Source organism: Panthera uncia, assembly GCF_023721935.1.
Source record: "Panthera uncia isolate 11264 chromosome C1 unlocalized genomic scaffold, Puncia_PCG_1.0 HiC_scaffold_3, whole genome shotgun sequence".
Taxonomy (NCBI): Eukaryota; Metazoa; Chordata; class Mammalia; order Carnivora; family Felidae; genus Panthera; species Panthera uncia.
In genome coordinates, this window is record NW_026057584.1 from 100,901,696 (window position 1) to 100,921,898 (window position 20,203).

The 20,203-nt window shown below is 43.4% G+C and overlaps 1 protein-coding gene across 6 annotated transcripts in view; it reads right to left on the reverse strand.

Annotated features, from left to right (window-relative positions):
- CC1H2orf76 (chromosome C1 C2orf76 homolog) overlaps positions 1 to 20,146 on the reverse strand; it is a 66,214-nt gene extending 46,068 nt beyond the window's left edge. The window contains exons 1-2 of one of the 6 annotated variants that reach the window (XM_049615743.1): positions 8,228 to 8,410; positions 7,986 to 8,110 (exon numbers count right to left, since the gene is read on the reverse strand). In XM_049615743.1, coding sequence (XP_049471700.1) covers positions 7,986 to 7,988 — 3 coding nt within the window. In that variant the 5' untranslated portion in view covers positions 7,989 to 8,110; positions 8,228 to 8,410. Of the gene's footprint in view, positions 1 to 7,985; positions 8,111 to 8,227; positions 8,465 to 20,061 lie in introns of those variants that run through there. The other 5 variants (XM_049615737.1, XM_049615740.1, XM_049615738.1 and 2 more) reach the window with 5 other exon arrangements.
- Positions 20,147 to 20,203: the final 57 nt, after the last annotated feature.

The following is a 20,203-nucleotide window of genomic DNA, read 5'->3' on the forward strand; positions in this document are numbered from 1 at the left end:
AAAGCAACAGGCATATAACAGTAATACATGAATAAGCTGGTATGATTCATATTCTTACAAAAGTCAAGAGTAAAAATTTTAAAGGACAACTTAAGTAATTTAATTAACTTGAGCCATTTAAGCTGTGATAATGAAGCAGGAAAACCTGGCAAATCAGTGGCACACAACAGAAAACTCAGAAACAGACTCTAGGTTAGAGAATTTGGTACAAGATAAAAGTGGTATTTTACATTACTGGGGAAAAGATAGTTTATTTAACAAATGGCATTAGGAGAATGGTCAGACATTTGGAGAAAAGTAAGGCTACATTCTTACCTCATTCCTTATACAAAAATAAATCATATAAGGAACAAATATTTACATTTAACTGTAAAATCATAGACAGGCACAAGAAGAATGGGCACATATTTTTATAATCTTAAGGTAAGAAAGCCCTTCCTAACTGAATAAAAATCAGCAACCATCCAGAAAAAGGCTGATAGGTATAACAACAGAAATAGGTCAGAAAAGACCAATATCTTGGTAGAAACATGGGTAAAGGTACTTGGTTATCTTTACAAAGTCAATAATGTGAAAAGTTGATCAACCTGAAGGGAGCAGGTGTAGCTATAAGAGGGTAGCATAAGAGAGCCTTATGATAAAAATGCTCTGATTCTTGACTGCAGTGTTATCCACATTTATCAACATGTGTGATAAAATTGCATAGAACTAAATACATGTGCACGTAAAACTAGTGAAATCTGTATACCATCCATGGAATGTATCAATTCCCTGGTTGTGATGCTGGACTATATACTCAAGCAAGGTATTACCACTGGGAGAAACTGCATGAAGGGCATAAAGGAGCTCTCTGTATCATCTCCAACAGCTGCATGTGAATCTACAATTATCCCAAAATTAGTAGTTGCTAAAGATCATCATCTTGAAAATTCTATGAAATAATAAATGTAAGGAAAGATCATAAAGGGATGCCAAAATGACGAGGCACAAGATTGATGGGAAACTTTAGAACAGATACATCGGGGGTTGATGGCACCTGAACTTACTAACATCAACCCTCATGAATGATGCTAGTTTCCAGATCTGACTTCCCATTTATGGGCTATCACGACAGGTAGAAGAACACGTCAAATGACACCAGAAGGAGGCTATCAGTCAAGTTCAGACTGGAACATTCTACTCAATAAATGACTTGGTTTCTTCAACAAATAACATGATAAATAAAGAAGGGGTAGAAAATTATAAATTAAAAGCGACTTAAAGAGATATCAACCGGGGCGCCTGGGTGGCGCAGTCGGTTAAGCGTCCGACTTCAGCCAGGTCACGATCTCACGGTCCGTGAGTTCGAGCCCCGCGTCAGGCTCTGGGCTGATGGCTCGGAGCCTGGAGCCTGTTTCCGATTCTGTGTCTCCCTCTCTCTTTGTCCCTCCCCCGTTCATGCTCTGTCTCTCTCTGTCCCAAAAAAATAAAATAAACGTTGAAAAAAAATATTAAAAAAAAAAAAAAAAAAAGAGATATCAACCAAAGCAACATTTAGATGGGTTGTGATTTGCATAATATTAGATCTTATTAGGAATTAATGTCAGTTCTGTTTACTTGATATTACGTTTGAGTCCTTATCTTACATTTTTTTTAATGTTTATTTTTAATGTTTGTTTATTTTTGAGAGACGGAGCATGAGCAGGGGAGGGGCAGAGGGACAGAGGGAGACACAGAATCTGAAGTAGGCTCCAGGCTCTGAGCTGTCAGCACAGAGCCTGACGCGGGGCTCAAACTCACAAACTGTGAGATCATGACCCGAGCCGAAATTGGACACTTAATCGACTGAGCCACCCAGGCACCCCCTCTGAGTCTTCATCTTAAAAGAGTAAGGTATATGGTATCTTCATCTTAAAGGAGTAAGGCGCCTGGGTGGCTCAGTCGGTTGAGTGTCCGACTTCGGCTCAGGTCATGATCTCACGGCTCATGAGTTCGAGCCCCGCGTCGGGCTCTGTGCTGACAGCTCAGGGCCTGGAGCCTGCTTCCGATTCTGTGTCTCCCTCTCTCTCTGCCCCTAACCCACTTGCATTCTGTCTCTCTCTCTCTCTCAAAAATAAATAAACATTAAAATTAAAAAAAAAAAAGTGTAAGGTATACATAGGCAAAATGGTATGAATGATTTGCTTTCAAATACCCTGACAGAGGAAAAGTAAGTATGAGAGTGTAGATTTGGGGGAAAAGAAGAAGAAGAAGAAGAAGAAGAAGAAGAAGAAGAAGAAGAAGAAGAATGGTAGGGGCACCTGGGTGGCGCAGTCGGTTAAGCATCCAACTCGTGATCTTGGCTCAGGTCATGAGCTCACAATCTGTGAGTTTGAACCCCACATCAGGCTCTGTGCTGATGACAAGGAGACTGCTTGGGATTCCGTCTCTCTCCTTCTCTCTGCCCCTCTCCAGCTTGTGCTGTCTCTGTCTCTCTCCTCTCTGTCTCTCTCTCTCTTAAAATAAGTAAACTTAATTTTGGGGGGAAAAAAAAACAAATGGTAGAACTAGAACATTGTCAACTGCTCAAGCTGGGTATACATGGGGCCTCGTCATACTATCCTATTTTTTTATGTTTAAAATTTCTCACAAGAAAAATATTTTAAGAAAAGATAAGTACATGTAGATGTACATTCAATGAAGCTGTTTTTCACTAGAGTGCTTCCAACAGTTAACAAAAATTAGAATCCATCTAGAGGCCCACTGGTGAAGAACTGGTTAAGTAAATTGTGTCACACAGTTGCCGTAAGATAAAATCCCCTGCAGCCACTAAGGGCGATATGGTTCCAGGGACACTAACTTTGAAAGCTGCCTATGGCATATTAGTGAATAAAAATAAACACAAGCGAGAAAACGGCAGGTACGTAGTATCTCCATAAGCACGGCAAGACGTCTAGATGCTGACAGTGGCTTTACCAAAATGCTGACAGTGGCTATCTCTGAATTGTAGACATACCAGAGACTGCTACCTGTTTTATATATTCTTAATATTGCTGGATGTTTTAATAACAATTATGTGTTTTTAAGTTTAGCTGTTTCCCTGTATGCTTACTTTCATGTGGTATGCACCAAGAAAAAGGTATTTTTAAAATGAAGCCATTTCCGTTTCTTTTAAGAAGAGATAACTGGACAAAAGCAAACAACCCAGGACTTATCAATACTGTAAAGGATAGACAAGGCTAGAGACTCAGTTAGGCAACCAATAATGCATTAAGGGTTACCAAATAAATCTGAAGCACACGCAGCCCAGGCACCAGAAGTAGGTCACACGCCCAGGACGAGTCTAACCTTGTCCAAGATGGCACAAAGGCCCTGGGTACCCAGCCCTTCCCTCGTCTCTGATGTTACCTGTCACCACCACAGTCCACCTTCCATGTATCACTCCAGCATCAGTGACAGCCCATAGTTTCCCACACATACCGCGCTATTTCTAAGCCTCTGCCATACCTTTCCACCCCCCCACCCCCGGCTTTCCCCCCAAACTCCCTCTGCCCCTCGCCTCTCTGCCTCACCGTGCAAGCAAGCATCCTTCAAAACTCAGTCCAGACCACCTGCTCCGGGACATCTCTGCTGCCAGCTCCGCCTCTGCCCCAGGCTGAGCCAACAGCCCCTCTGCTCGCCCACAGCACTGGGTCATGCCGCAGGGAAGACAACTGTTAAAGCGGGTTCGTACAAGCCCCTTGAGGGAAAGAAGGTTCCATGGCTTATTTTTGTAGACCCAGCAATACGTGTGGCCTGAGGCACATCAGAGCCCCCCAAAGATGTCAGGAGAAGTAATGTGCAGCTGAAGGGCTGAGGAAATGAGGAAAATCTGAAACCCTTCCTACGGACACCCTGCCATATCAGTCCTGCGCAGTCACGGTACCTAGGGTCTATGAGCTTTTCCACAGCCCGTGAAAGTGTTTGAGACCTTAAAAAAAACAAAAACAAAACCAAAAAACCTTATTATTTCAGAATATGAAAATGTTTTAAAAAATCAAAATTAACATTTAATCAAATACCTACAACATATAACCTTTCAACAGCAACTCGGCTCTGTTCATAATTATATGTCAGGTTTTATGTAGCATATGGGTACATTTTATATGATGTAAGGTGGGGATTTGAAATGTTATAGCACCGAGGGGTGAGGGGCATGAGAGAAGAAAGGAAGGAAGGAAGGAAGGAAGGCAGGCAGACAGACAAAAGAAACATAACAGTGCCTGGGGCTTAGGAAGGTCATTAAACCTCCCTGCCTAAAAAAAACCTGTTCTGGTACTTCCCCAGCTGGTTTGGGATCATGAAGTAAAAGCCGTATCCAAAGCAAACTAAATTCTTGAAAGCACTAAGTGTTGAAACCAATTTGACAATAAATTTCATATTTAAAAAAAAATTTTTTTTAAATAAATGTCCATCAACTGAAAAATAAATAAATAAATAAATAAATAAATAAATAAATAAATTCTTGAAAGCAAAGAAGCAAACACAAAATGTGTGTAGGAACCCCCTCACCTGGAGCTCCCAGGTCCCTAACAGGTAACCAGCGCATCATTCAGAGCCAAGAATGGACGCAGCCCAGCAGCCTCCCTCCTGGACCAGAATTCCCGGGTCCTTACAGGATAGGTTGGAGCTGTTTTTTCCGACCCAGGCTCCAGAAGCACAACCAGCAAAGGTGGAAATTCAGCAGGGAATGGTCAGGGAAAGCCAAGCCAAGCTGCATGCCAGCTTCCCTGAAGGCCCAGCTGTTCTCCTTCCAAGCCGGCTCCCCCTCCTCGTGGCAAAATTCCAAGCTGAAGCACTATAAGCCAGTTGGCACAGGGTCCTGAGGTGAAAAGCTCAGAGCCTAGCATTAGGACAAGCACAAAACATGCATATTCGCAGAATACTCCATTGTTAACTTTAAGTTATCTCTATCAGCTCTAACTAACTACAGCTGATTCCGGTTATTTGAAGTAGACAAGGTCTAGAAAGGGAATCAGTGAATATTGAATCACTGCCCCTAAGGACATACAGGGTTAGGTTCTCATGAGTCTCTGGGATGTCCGGTCACAACATTTTCATCAAGCAACCAAAATATAACCTTGCTTTATGTGTGCTGATGTTTAAAGATGCCTCTTTTATATTGTTGATTTATTATCAACATTCAGCTCACAGCCAACGGCACTGTAACTCGGGTCTGGGAAAAAAAAGTTGATCTTATACACGTATTTTTCTTCTTCGGGCATATCACAGCCTTCGTGCACTCAGAAACACCAGACTGCACTTCAGCACTACACGCAGCCATTTTGGAGAGTGGGTTCACCAACAAAAAGCACAACGATGTGAAAAGTATGGCACTAAACAGAACATAAACCAGCCACTTGTTTACAACCTGAGAGCTGAAACAAGAAGGTCCCCCTGTTTGACCTCAGCCGGGAGCGTGAACACTGGTGAACTCCTATTTTTCACTGTTCTGCCCATGTTATTTCCACCAAAAAACTACTCTGAGTATTGCTTTCAGGGTTACAAATAAATTGTAGTGAGTTGGCGAATTCATAAATAAAGAATACGCAAATAATGAAGACTTTCTTACCAAAAAAAAAAAAAAAAAAGTACATGTGCCTTTAAAAGCATTTGAAGAAGGCATGCTCTTGACCTTTTTGTAAAAGAATGGAATCCAGAATGAGTTAACTATTAAAAGCTTTAAGAGTATGAAAGTAGTCAACATTGAAGCAGTCAACGAGGGGAAGATTCTATAACCACCAGACAGTAGAGGGCACTGGGTGACCTTCCTTCCTTCAACCAGCAGGTTTCCGAGAAGTGGTGTATTACGTCTTGAATTTTAACAGATTCCTAGGGTGCATCATTTTGAAAAACTAAACATCTTTGTAAAGTTATATCTACTTCCTAAATTTAAGTATTATAGAACCAAAGCTGCCATATATCAAGTTTGCTTTAAAGCTTGTAAATAATCCTATGCATTGCTAAATGTCATCCAAATGTGTCATTTCACTAAAGTCGGGGGGTGGGGGTGCCTAAGACCAGAAGGAGGGGGGAAAAATACCTTCATTATTTTTATTACTCTTAAAAGTACTGAGCACCTAGCATCCTGCTAAGATGGCGAATGATAAATGTTCACCTTTTAAACAGAACTTAACCTTGGCAAATTAATACCTTTATATAATATTTCAGTGTAACTAAAGTTCATAAGAATTATTTATGAAGTTCATAAATTAAATCACATCACATTGAAGACTATGACTAAAAGTGAAAGGCTCATTCCACTTTAATCTCTTCTGGCCTACTTCAAAAGCATATTTTGTTTTTTTAACCTCCAGAGGGAGAACCAACTTTTATTGTAAAAATAGATCTCAGTAACAATGAAATAGTAAAAGCTGGTCATTACAATAAAAAGAGAAAAACTGAACAGGAATTTGCTTTAAATTTTCTCGAAAGCATAATTTTTTAAAATATGAACTTAAGTATACATTTATAGACTAAGACCACATGAGGATTAAATAAACATTTGAAAACCCCTTGGCCTTTTTCTTCTAAGTATTTAGTGGTATAACTGAAATCAAAGCACTATTAGAAAACTCAGTTTATTCACCTTTCATGGACATAAAACATTTGAGAAACATATTTTCAATGTATTAACTTATGAATGATTTTGAAGTTTTTAACCTCAACCGTTTATTTAATGTTTGTTTATTTTTGAGAGAGAGAGACAGAGACAGAGAGAGAGAGAGAGAGAGAGAGAGAGAGCGAGTAGGCGAGAGGCAGAGAGGGGGGGAGACACAGAATCTGAAGCAGGCTCCAGGCTCTGAGCCGTCAACACAGAGCCCGATGCGGGGCTCAAACTCACGAACCGTGAGATCATGACCTGAGTCGAAGTTGGATTTCCAACCAACTGAGCCACCCAGGCACCCCAACCTCAACTATTTGTTAGGTGGGTTAAAAAAACAGTCTTCTTCTTTAGGGGTTTACATAACACCTTAAGTACAAAATAAATATCAGCTAAATCTGATGACTACAAAAATGCTTCTCAGTGTTGTAACTACTCTGTTACATAATGCCATTAGCACCTGCCCTTTCCTGAGGCAGAGTCATAAGCAATTCTAATAAATAAAATGTTGAATGTCGTGAGTATATCACCCCCTGAAAAATCAACACCTGTAATTCCACAGACCTGCCTTTGTGACTCTCAAGTTGGGGTAAATACACAAAATCACAATTTGGGTTCTCTGTTCAAGACAAGTAAGACTCTCTAAGAACTACTATCCTAGACAGTCGAGTTTCCCAAAGGGTTAGACACTTAACTATTTGGAAAGAATATTCCACACACTTTCCTTCTTAAACAAGGTATATTGAATATAAATTCTACTTTTTTTTTGATTCACAGCCCTCGGTGAGAACGTTAACCCTTGTACAATGCGTTGGGAGGCAATTCTCCAGGGATCTCTCACACTTTTGCACATCTTATGAGGAAACGGCTGCTTTCATTCTGGACTACCTATACACAGATGTGTGTCTGGTAAACAGCCTAGAAACACAGACATCCTCTCCCTCCAGAGGAGAGGGCAGAGTTGTTTACTGTCCAGTAGAACAAAAGGAGAGTCCCCTTCTAGGCTAAGGTTAGGCAGGTTTGTTTGTACCACTTAAAAAAAAAAAATCTGGATTACCTCAACTCAGGGTTCTACAGCCGCAGACGCATGGGGCAAGAGGAGGAAATACACAAACGTGAGACTCATGCTATTGGCTGTGCTGTACTACAGTCCTCTGTCCGTGACCCAGGAGTCTCATGCTCTCTGCCAGCACCTAGATTGGGATTTCCTAAACTCAGGGCTCTACAGCCATGACTCAAACCCACTGAGTGGGCAGCATCTTTCTGGACCACTCTGCATTGCCCCCATGGGATAAATGGGCCAAGAGGCGCTGACACAAACACGCAATTCATGCTGCTGACTGCGCCGTGTAGAGACAGTCCTTTGTCTCTGACCCCAGATTACCATGTCTTCTGCCGGCGTCCAGCAAACCGGGCTGACTGTCGGCTTTCAACTAGGATAAAATGTCAGGTTCTTCACAGTTCTTGGCAGTTGCTGCTGACGATGGACGCTAGCAGAGACATGGCTTTCTGGAACAGAAAAGACAAAGGTCTCATGGGCTTTGGGGATATAAGAAGATCCCCTGGGGTCTGGCAGCAAATGCTCTTGTCCAAGAGGTGGGTGCTGGGGAGTAAGGGCTGATTAACCTTTAGAGGATGAACAGCAAAGGGTAGGACTGACACAAGCTGTCCAGTGGTGCTTTGGCTGTGGCTCACCGTCCTTGGCAATGCTGCACGCCACCTCTCAGATGAGAGGCAATGTGGCTGTAGCTGTTGGATCAGCAAAGGAATCCCCAGAGCCTAAACAAAAGATGTCCGCAATGAGGATCTAGAGCTCTGGGTGACTGAAACGTTCATTAAGTTGGACGATGAACAGCCACCAGGCCACTCGGAACTAAAAGTGTGCCTTGCTTCCTGGCAGAGAGCCCCTCTCCTGCTCTGCACCCCCAGTCCTTCCCCTCACCCTCTACCCTGAGATCTGCTTTAAGAAGAAGGACAATTCCCCGAAAAACAAATAATCCAGTGAAGAGATGGGCAAAAGACATGAAGAGACGCTTCTCCAAAGAAGACATCCAGACGGCCAACCGACACATGAAAAAATGCTAAACATCACTCGTCATCAGGGAAATACACATCAAAACCACAATGAGATACCACCTGACACCTGTCAGAATGGCTCACAATAACAACTCAGGCAATAACAGATGTTGGCGAGGACACGGAGAAAGAGGACCTCTTTTGCATTGCTGGTGGGAATGCAAGCTGGTGCAGCCACTCTGGAAAACGGTATGGAGGTTCCTCAAAAAATTAAAATAGAACTACCCAACGACCCAGCAATTGTACTACTAGGGAATTTATCCAAGGGATACAGGTATGCTGTTTTGCAGGGGCACATGCACCCCAATGTTTCTAGCAGCACTTTCAACAATAGCCAAAGTATGGAAAAAGCCCAAATGTCCATCGATGGATCAATGGATAAAGAAGATGTGGTATATATATACAACGGAGTATTACTTGGCAATCAAAAAGAATGAAATCTTGCCATTTGCAACGACATGGATGGAACTAGAGGGTATTCTGCTAAGCAAAATTAGTCAGTCAGAGAAAGACAAATATCGTATGACTTCACTCATATGAGGACTTTAAGACACAGAACAGATGAACATAAGGGAATGGAAGCAAAAATAATATAAAAACAGGGAGGGGGACAAAACAGAAGAGACTCTTAAGTATGGAGAACAAACAGAAGGTTACTGGAGGGGTTGTGGGAGGCAGGATGGGCTAAATGGGTAAGGGGCGTTAACGAATCGACACCTGAAATCATTGTTGCACTATATGCTAACTCATTTGGATGGAAATTTAAAAAATAAAATTTAAAAAAAAATTTTATTAAAAAAAAAAGGAGGAGGAGGACAATTATGGGTAGGCTGAGGGCTCCCTATCCTTAAGAGAGACTAGAAAGCCTTATGCACCTAAGTATGCTGGGGGACTTCTCAGAAGGGAAGGACTCCAACTTTTATGGCTCTGTGGATACAGGTACCCAGTCACCACCCTACCTGGCCCTGTGTAAGGAGGTACTCAGATTCAGCCAATGGGGTTTGGATAAGATTCGCAGTGGGGGAGAGAGACTAATGTGACCTAGTGGATGGGGCCCTTCAGGCCAATCCAAAGTACTATTGTTTTTTCATGTGAATGTATAAATGGTAGGTTACACTTACTTCTACTTCCCTGTCCGTAGTGCCAGGGGGGATTCTCCCCCATCAGGAGGAGCTACAGGCAGAGAAACGCCACAAGTTCCCCTGCATCCCCTCCCCAGGAAGAACTGAAAATGGACATGACCCCTCTGCTCAGTGGGCAGAACTCAAGGCCGTTGCCATAGCTCTGGTTGATGTTCCCATGGATGAATCTGATGTTTGTACTGACCCCTGTGCTGTCGCCAAAGGCCTAGTGGTTTGATCTGCACTTGGAAAACTGTCCGCTGGGCTGTGAACCGTGGCAACGATTCTCAGCTGCTGACCGAACCAGCGGGGCAACTCATCCAGATGCCCACAAATCTGGTGGAGCCGCACTCCAGCTACTGATGGCACCTACACCACCCGGGCTGCCCGCACGGCTGCCTTGGTCCATCCTCGCAGGCGGGCACAACAAAAAGAACTCCACCTCTGATACACGGCCACCGCCACGTGCCAGACTTGTGACTCCAGCCAGAGGCTGACGCGCTGGTCCGGTGGTGAGGGAGGCCACACCACACAGACTGTTGCCCCCACCGGCTTCTGGCAGACTGTTTACACTTGACCTTTGACCTCCTCTCAGGAAGCCACACTCCCAGGACATTTTTTTTTTTCAGGTTATAGTCTTAATGTCCCAAATCACCTGAAACCACTGTGACCTTTGAAAAGAATCTGTGCCATGTGTTTGGTTTTCCACACTATTTGCAGTCTGACAATGGTGCATCTTTCATCACAAATGCTAAGGAACGAAGGGCTAACGGTCAAGGTATTCCATAGACTGTCTACTCCTCCCTACCATCCACAGCCATCTGGTATCATCTGAAAAAAGGCTCCTGAGAAATCAACTCAAAAAGATTTCTCACCCTACCTACCTAATCTCCTCCTGGAGCACATAACATACAAAGTACAATGGTCTGTTCCCTGAATGTGGCCGTCCCCAGAAAAGGATCAGCCTCTCTCCGGAGCTTCCTGGGTAATGATCGGAACAAACAATATTGCAAGTGGGGGTGAGGGGGTTGACACAGACCAGTGTGAAATCCTGGGATTCCATACTGGCCATTCCTTTGTAAGATGCTTCTTTCTTTCCTCTGCAGAAACCCCCTTGCCAGCCTAATTGGTACATCCTCCACGTGACAAGTCGCCAAAAGGGGCTTAGGGGATTTGAATTCTGGTTCAGCTGCCTGGATTCCCTTGTTGAATTGACCAAGTCCCAGATCACAAGAATAATGACCCACTCAAATGCACCGCAGTCCAAAGTAGGGGACATAATGCATCTCTGTGAGTTTTATAAAAATTCCCTTCAGGGGAAGTGCCTGGCTGGCTCAGTCAGTGGAGCGTGCGACTCTTGATCTCAGGGTGAGTTTGAGCCCCACATTGGGCGTAGGGATTACTTAAAAATAGAATATTTAAAAAGAAAAAAATTCTCTTCAGGTAATAGGAGTTGATTAGAAGAAAGGTGAAGTGATAGATGCTGGAATGAAACACGCAGATTTCTGTACAGGTGGAGGGAGAGAGATAACCTCAGCATCTAGGGAGAGAACGATTTACAACCCAGGAAACGCAGGCAGGGAGCTCTTTAGAGATCTTTTGTCTTTCACAACTGCCTGCCCCTGCAATAGTCCTCATGAGGCAAAATACCCTGCTGAGTTTCCCCCAAACTACTGTAAGCACCTCCAATCTCCTGACACCTGAATCTGCCGACCCCTACAAGATGGCTCTGACCACCATACGATCACTGTTACCAACAAGTCTATCTGGCGCATACATCCCAGCTCCGATGCCTCCCATGGAAAATACTTGTCAACATTTCCAGATGTCTCCTCCGCCTGTTCCCACAGACAAATGCCACTCAGCTGGTAGCACGGACAGGACAGACAGGACTGACTGCCCTCAGGCAGCCCCACCAAAGGCAAGTTCCACATGCAATGATGTGTGCTCAAGTGAAAACCCTCCAGTCCACCAGATGGCCGAAGGTTACACTGGAGGCCTTGACAACCTGTGCCCTCTGAGCCACAAGGCTCCCAGGGTAAACTGTAAAGAAATTTCTTTCCAAGGAAAGAAATTTGCATGTGCACCACCAGGCCTGTGATTTGTGTGTGTGTGTGTAAGTATTAACTTGCCTCCTTCTCAAAAGCGCTGTTATTTGCATCTTAAACCCGAGGGTGTTTCAAGAAAACACCACAAGCAAGCTCTCGGGTAACCAACACAGGTGATCACTCCAAAACTAATCTAGTTACTCAGCGGGAGCTTCCAGAAGATTAAATGGCTCATTGCTTTAGGTATGTCCTATGGGTAGTCTTCCCTACGACCAGTCTTCCAGTTAGAAAAGGTGGTATGAAATCTGTCCCCAGGTGTGTTTTTTCCATGTATTAGTTCTTTTATTTATTGAGGCATAAATGACATACAATGAGTTGCTTATATAATAATTACATAATAATTAATATTTACTATTAATAAATATTAATTGATAATCATTTAATTTTAATAAAATTGTTTAATATTAATAATTAATATTACAAAATTATTTAAATTTTGACTTTCTGTATACACCTGTAAAAGCATTACAACATTCAAGATCATGAAAATATCCATTCCCCTGCCTCCCGACCAAAGTTTACTCATGCCCCTATATAATCACTGGTCCTCTCCCGAGGTAACCACTAATCTGCCGTCATGATAGATTAATTTGCATTTTCTAGAATTTTAAATAAATGGACTCAAATGGATTATACTTTCTTGTCTAGCTTCTTTCACTTGGCTTATTTTGAGAAATCTGTCCCCAGTTGTAGCTAAAGTGATTAGTAACACCACCTTGCACCGCAACACATTCAGATCAGGATCAACTCACCGGCCAGACTTGTTATGAATGACAGAATCATTCTAGACTACAAACCAACATGTCTTATGAATACAAACATAAACATCCTTAAATTATTAGCAAATGGAATTCAGGAATATATACAAGGAATTACATGCCATGACCGAGTGGGGTTTCTTCCAAGGAAACAAAGTTAGTTCAATATTTCAAAAGTAATCAGTGTAATCTACCACAGCAGAAGGCTAAAGAAGAAAAATCACATAATCATATCAGAGCTAAGGAGGGGTTAGGGCTGAAGGGAAGCAGTTGTGGCTATTACAGAATAATAGGAGGGCTCCTTGATGATGGAAATGTCCTGTGCCTTAAGTATTTCAATTGTGGTATTATTGTTTTGCAAGATGTTACCATTGGGAGAAAACAGGTAAAGGGTACAAGGGATCTCTGCATTATTTAACGACTGCGCGTGAACCTACAATTACCTCAAAATAAAAATTAGGGATTTTTTTTTAGTGCATTATCTCAAAATAAAAATAAAGTATTTGTTTTTTTAAAATGGCATTGTTTCGGGGAGCCTATGTGGCTCAGTCGGTTATGCTTCCGACTCTAGATTTTGGTTCAGGCCATGATCTCCCAGTTTGTGGGAATCAGCTCCACATCAGGCTCTGCCCTGACAGTGCAGAGCCTGCTTGGGATTCTCTCTCTCCCTCCTCTCTCTCTGCAAGTGCGTGCATGGATGTTTTCTCTCTCTCAAAATAAATAATTTTTTTTAATCTCTAAAAAATTGGCATTGTCTCCAAAGGAATTATCAGTCAAAACACCTGTCATCATATTTTAATATTTCTAATTCCTATCCCTAGTCATAAATATAATACTTCTTTTTTTTTTACTGTTTATTTATATTTGAGAAAGAGAGAGACAGCGTGTGAGCAGGGCAGGGGCAGAGAGAGACAGAGGCAGACTCTGATGCAGCCTCCAGGCTCTCAGAGGTCAGCACAGAGCCCAAGGCAGGGCTTGAACTCACGAGCCGAGAGATCATGATCTGAGCTGAAGTCGGATGCTTAACCAACTGAGCCACCCAGGCGCCCCAGTCATAAGTATTTCTAGACAGGATACAGGCAATATCTCAGCAGTGTTTATTTACGTTTAAATAAGTCTTAAGAAAGTCTTCCCTACTCCTAGACAACGTAGGACACTTCCTACCACAGCCCCCTGATCGCAAGCCCTGGTCTCCTAGTCTCACCTCAGCCCAAAATACCACCCCACCATGTTAGCTGGACAGACACAGGACAAGGAGCGAATCATACACATACAGGTCTCACACACACACTCTTCTCTCACATCCAGCTCGCTACAATTCCTCTGAATATGAACACTCACAGGAACAAGAGAATGGCAAAGGGGAGGGACTGGCTAACACCTCCAGCTGCCTGACCACCAAAAACGAGTTATGCCATCAGAAGAGTACAAGAGACACAGGAAGAGAAAAGAATGGGGGAAAAAAACAGAGGGAACAGAGAGAAAAGCCACGCTGCATTCTTATCCCCCCATCTCAGCACTTACCTCCTTCCTCCACCTTCACAAAACAAATGCCCCCAACTCTGCCCACCTCCTACCCCAGAAGCATTTCCCAAGTGCTTCCTTCCCTTTAAAACACACTAATCTCCTCCCAGCTTTGCTTGAGCCATGCCTCAGGAATCGCATACCAAGAAATGAAAATAAATACTGGATGGAGATAATTCATCATTTGTGAGCACTCTAGCCTTTGCCTTCTAGCAAAGCTTTCCTGTAACTGTAGTCCATTTTTTTTAATAACTAGGTTCCTTTTAGAAATTAGAGGTTTAGTTTACATCAAGACACCTAATATAAAACTACGACTCACACCCACTGGGCAAGCACTGCTTTCAACCTCTGTTAAGGCATCTTGCCCGGCTGCCTCTACGCTGAGACCCAGCAAGGGTAGCCTGTGAATACTCAGGACTGGCACCCCAAAGATGTGAGGGCGGGCTGCGGCAATGACAAGAGCCTCTCCACTAAGTGGGAAGGCCGATTAGGCTGACTAGTTGGCTCATCAGGTTCCCCATCTTCTCTTAATATTTCAGGTGTTCTGTTTCCAGCTGACTGTGATACAAAGAGGTTACATAGTCCTTTTACCAGAATTAATCTACTTTACCATAGCCTAGAGTTGCACATTCAGTTCTAATAGTTTCCAAGTTCACAGCTAATCAGAATGACTAAATTTCCTAAAGAGCAAATGACTGTTCATTCACCTGCCATTTTGTTCAGGTGTCTAAGAAGTGCCAGGCACTTGGAGATACAGAACTGACCAATACAGGGTAATCCCTATTCTCCTTGGCTTATGTAGAGGAGGGAGATCAGACCGAAGAATACATAAATAAAAATGACTATAGGGGTGCCTGCGTGGCTCAGTTGGTTAAGCGTCCGACTTCAGCTCAGGTCATGATCTCACAGTTTGTGCATTCGAGCCCCGCGCCGGGCTCTGTGCTGACAGCTCAGAGCCTAGAGCCTGCTTCGGATTCCGTGTCTCCCTCTCTCTCAGGCCCTCCCCCACCTGTGCTCTAGCTCTCTCTGGCTCTCAAAAATAAATAAATGTAAAAAAATTTTTTTTTTAATTTAAAAAATTTAAAAAATGACTGTAAATAAAATAATTACAAAGTGTGCTAGTTGCTAGCAAGGATATAAACAAAGCTGAGGAACTTGCACTTTCTGGGGATACGCAAAGCAATTTCCCTTCCAATGCTATCCAAATATAGAACTAAAAATTCATATGATTTAGGGGAGCCTGGGTGGCTCAGTTGGTTGAGCATCCGACCTCAGCTCAGGTCATGATCTCAAAGGTTCGCAAGTTCAAGCTCCACATCAGGCTCACTGCTGTCAGTGCACAGAGCCTGCTTCAGATCCTCTATCCCCTCTCTTTGCCCCTCTCCGACTCATGCTTGCTCGCTCTCTCTCAAAAATACATAAAACATTTAAAAATTTCATATAATTTACTGACCCCCAAACATACTCTAAAATTTACTTTAAAAAACTAAATCGCAGATGCCAGCTTGCTATTATCTCTTTAGGTTAAAAGCTAAATGTCATTCCAACTGCATACACTAGAAGCAGTAAGTGGAGGCCTTAAGACACCATTTCCTTAGGTAGAAATTACCCAAAATGAGTCCCTGAGGAACCAGGGAAGGAAGCAGGAAGCAGGCTGGAGGGCATGCCTTCACCTATTTCAAAACCTGGCCTAGCGGGGGCTCCGCAACAAGAAAAAACCACTTAGCACCCTGCTCCCTGGGATCTGCAATCCTCACTAGTTCCATAGTTCAACTGCATTAAGCAACTTTTGTGGATTCACCTGGGCACAAAACCATCATGTGAAAAAGTGCTTTGTTTTAGGAATGTGGAGCATATTCCAAACAAGCAACCAACAAATCAACTCCACTTAAATTGGAGATTGCCCCCACAACTATATGGTCAACTGATCTTTGACAAAGCAGAGAAGAATACCCAATGGAAAAAGGACAGTCTCTTCAGCAAACGGTGTTGGAAAAACTGGACAGCAACATGCAGAAGAATGAAACTGGACCACTTTCTTACACCATACACAAAAATAAATTCAAAATGGATGAAAGACCTAAATGTGAGACAGGAAAGCATCAAAATTCTAGCGGGGAACACAGGCAGCAACCTTTTTGACCTTGGCCATAGCAACTTCTCACTTGACACGTCACCCGAGGCAAGGGAAACAAAGCAAAATGAACTATTGGTGCTTCAGCAAAATAAAAAGCTTCTCTTCTGCACAGCAAAGGAAATAATCAACAAAACTCAAAGGCAGCCTACACAACGGGAGGAGATTTGCAAATGACATATCAGATAAAGGGTTAGTATCCAAAATCGATAAAGAACTTACCAACCTCAACACCCAAAAAATAAAGAATCCAAGTAAGAAATGAGCAGAAGAGCGATATTTTTCCAAAGAAGACATCCAGATGGCAAACAGACACATGAAAAGATGGCTCAACATCATTCATCATCAGGGAAACACAAATCATCAGCACAATGAGGTACCACCTCACATCTGTCAGAATGGCTAAAATTAAGTAACACAGGGGCGCCTGGGTGGCTCAGTCGGTTAAGCATCCGACTTCGGCTCAGGTCCTGAACTCGTGACGGTTCATGGGTTCAAGCCCCGCATCGGGCTCTGCGCTGACAGCTCGGAGCCTGGAGCCTGCTTCTGATTCTGTATCTCCCTCTCTCTCTCTGCCCTTCCCCTGCTCATGCTGTCTCTGTCTCTCAAAAATAAATAAATGCAAAAAAAAAATTTTTTTTAATTAAGTAACACAAGAAACAGCAGGTGTTGACAACAATGAGGAGAAACGGGAACCCTCTTGCACTGCTGGTGGGCATGCAAATTGGTGCAGCCACTCTGGAGAACAGTATGGAGGTTCCTCAAAAAGTTAAAAATAGAACTACCCTATGACCCAGCAATTGCACTACTAGGTTATTTACCCAAAGGATACAAAAATACAGATTCAAAGAGGTACATGCACCCTGATGTTTACAGCAGCATTATCAATAATAGCCAAACTATGGAAAGTGCCCAAATGTCCATCAACTGATGAATGGGCAAAGACGATGTGGTATATATACATAATGGAATATTACTCAGCCATCAAAAAGAAGGAAATCTTGCCATTTGGAAGAACATGGATGGAGCTAGAGTGTATTATGCCAGAAGAAATAAGTCAGAAAAAGACAAACACCATATGATTTCACTCACATGTGTAATTTAAGAAACAAATGAACATACGGGGTGGGGGGAAGAGAGGGAAACAAACCACAAGAGATCTCTAAACGATAAAGAACAAAGGTGATGGAGGCAGGTGGGTGGGGGATGGGCTAGATGGGTATTAAGGAGAACACCTGTTATGATGAGCACTAGGTGTTGTATATTAAGTGATGAACCACTGAATTCTCTTAAAACCAATAATGCACTGTATGTTAACTAGCCAGAATTTAAATAAAAATTTGAAGAAAAAAATGAGAAATTTTTGAAAATTAAAACAAACAAACAAACAAACAAACAAACTGGAGGGGCATCTGGGTGGTTCAGTGGGTTGAACGTCTGACTTCAGCTCAGGTCATGATCTCGCGGTTCGGGAGTTCAAGCCCCGCATCAGGTTCTCTACTGTCAGCACAGAGCCCACTTCAGATCCTCTGTCCCCCTCTCTCTACCCCTTCCCCGCTTACGCTCTAGCAAAAATAAAATAAAAATAAAAGATAAAATAAACTGGAGACTACCATGTTAAAACACTAGCCCTGTTTTCTACAGCGTCCAGTCAAAACTCAATCACATCGGGGCGCCTGGGTGGCGCAGTCGGTTAAGCGTCCGACTTCAGCCAGGTCACGATCTCGCGGTCCGTGAGTTCGAGCCCCGCGTCAGGCTCTGGGCTGATGGCTCAGAGCCTGGAGCCTGTTTCCGATTCTGTCTCCCTCTCTCTCTGCCCCTCCCCTGTTCATGCTCTGTCTCTCTCTGTCCCAAAAATAAATAAAAAACGTTGAAAATTTAAAAAAAAACTCAATCACATCAACCAATCTCTGAGGAATATGAAGTTACACTGTCAGAGCTACCTAATCTTTTCAAATGTGCCAAACATAATAACCTAATGTTAAAACCTAGTGACTTTAAGATACATTTGACTAGAAATCTGACCCACACAGGCAATAATCTGAATTCCCATTAGCGCATCTGTAAGCACTACATGATGGAACAAAAATGAATCCAGGCTTCATCTGTGCCTCAGAAGGGGATTTAAAAAAAATAATAACAAAAACAAAAACAGCTCTGAATTGTCACTTTGGGAAAAAAACTATACTTCTTAAGATTCAAATGTAATCTCCCCCAGTGTAACTCCAAACTTTTTGTCAATTTGTTTGGCTTTGCTTTCTCTACCAAAATTACACAGAGACTAAAATAGAGCCTCCGGATTTGTTCTTTGCTACTGGCCTCCACTTCTCCCCAAACATTTTAAAAAGGCTGGCCTACACTAGTTAGGAAATTACCTCCGAAATCTTCCACCCCACCTTTTTTTCTAAACTCCTATGGCCATAAATTGGGGAGGGGTGTGTGTGGATTTGTAGTCTAGTCCTCTTGACACAAATTAGGAATTGAAAAGGAATCATCTCCTTTCCTTTTTTTCAAGTTTATTTTTATTTATTTTGAGAGAGAGAAAGAGAATCCCAAGCAGTCTCCCCACTGTCAGCACAGAGCTAGACATGGGGCTCAATCTCACAACGGTGAGAACATGATCTGGGCCAAAATCTAGAGTCAGATACTTCACCGAATGAGCCACCCAGGAGCCCCATCTTTTTTTAAATGATCTCCAGAGAATTTTCCATCAATTCCCTCCCTTCAGCCAGCTTTGTAACCACTACCAGAAAATTCTTATCATCCTCAAACTCTGCCATCCACCTGTGCTGCTCCTTTCTGTTCCCATGGAGAATATCACCCTAACTTTGTAAAGACCTGACCTCTCAGTCTCATCCTCTGCTTAAAAGCCTGACTTCCCATCTCAAAATAAAAGTCAAAACCCATATAGTACCTATAAAGGCCACGCTCTCCGTCACCTAGCCAGCCTGCCACCTCTTTCAACTCTCCAGTCTCCTCTCTTTCTTCTCTTTCCCTCCACTCCCTGGTCACACCTTTACACTTATTTTCTGCCTGGAAATTCTGTTGAGGGGCTTTCTCAAATGTTACCTTCCCTTGCCCTCCACCTCCCATGTAAAACTAAACTTCCAACCCCCTATCTCCCTAACAAACTTTCTACTTATTTTGTTAACTATCATCCCCAATGTTCCAGGAATGCAGGAATTTATCGGTTTCCTTCACTGCTGTATCATCAAGGTCTAAAAGAGCGCAAGTTAGGTAGCAGAGAGTTCAGTAAACATTTGTCAATGAAGAGTCATTCACTTGACAGGCACTTGCTGGGTACCTGGTCCGGGCCGGGTTTGTTAAGGCAAATAAGACACTGGCAAAGCTTTTAATGCACCCGATGGAGAAATGCAACACAAAACTGTGCATTGCAGGACCGCAAACTTAAAGCCACGGGCAGGTCACAGACACGCCCAAAGCTCAGAGGAAGAGGCCTCGGCTTTGCCTTTCTGGGGCCGGTCCAGCTTCCCACGGAGCAGTTCTCTACAGACGGATCCCGGAGGGTCTCCTCTAGACCCCTGAGAGGAGCAGGCGCACTCGCCCTCCCCAGGCCTGAGAGGTTGCTAGTCCAGAGCCGCAACTTCCGGGCTCTTCACTCCAGATACACGATTTAATGAAACAAATTTAAAAGCCTCTGCTCTTCAGCCACCGCCCCTTCCTCTCTGCCCCGCGGTGCATTCCCCCACGGCGGCCCGGAGCTGAACCCCGCTCGGACCTGCCTGCACGGACCCACTAGCACGCCCGACTTCCGCGGCCCAGACCTGTTCCCGGCGTCCCGTTCGGCTCCACTCTGCGCCTGTGCGAGCAAACCCACGTGGGTTCGGGAGAGGTTGGCCGCGCGGCGGAGGCTGAACACG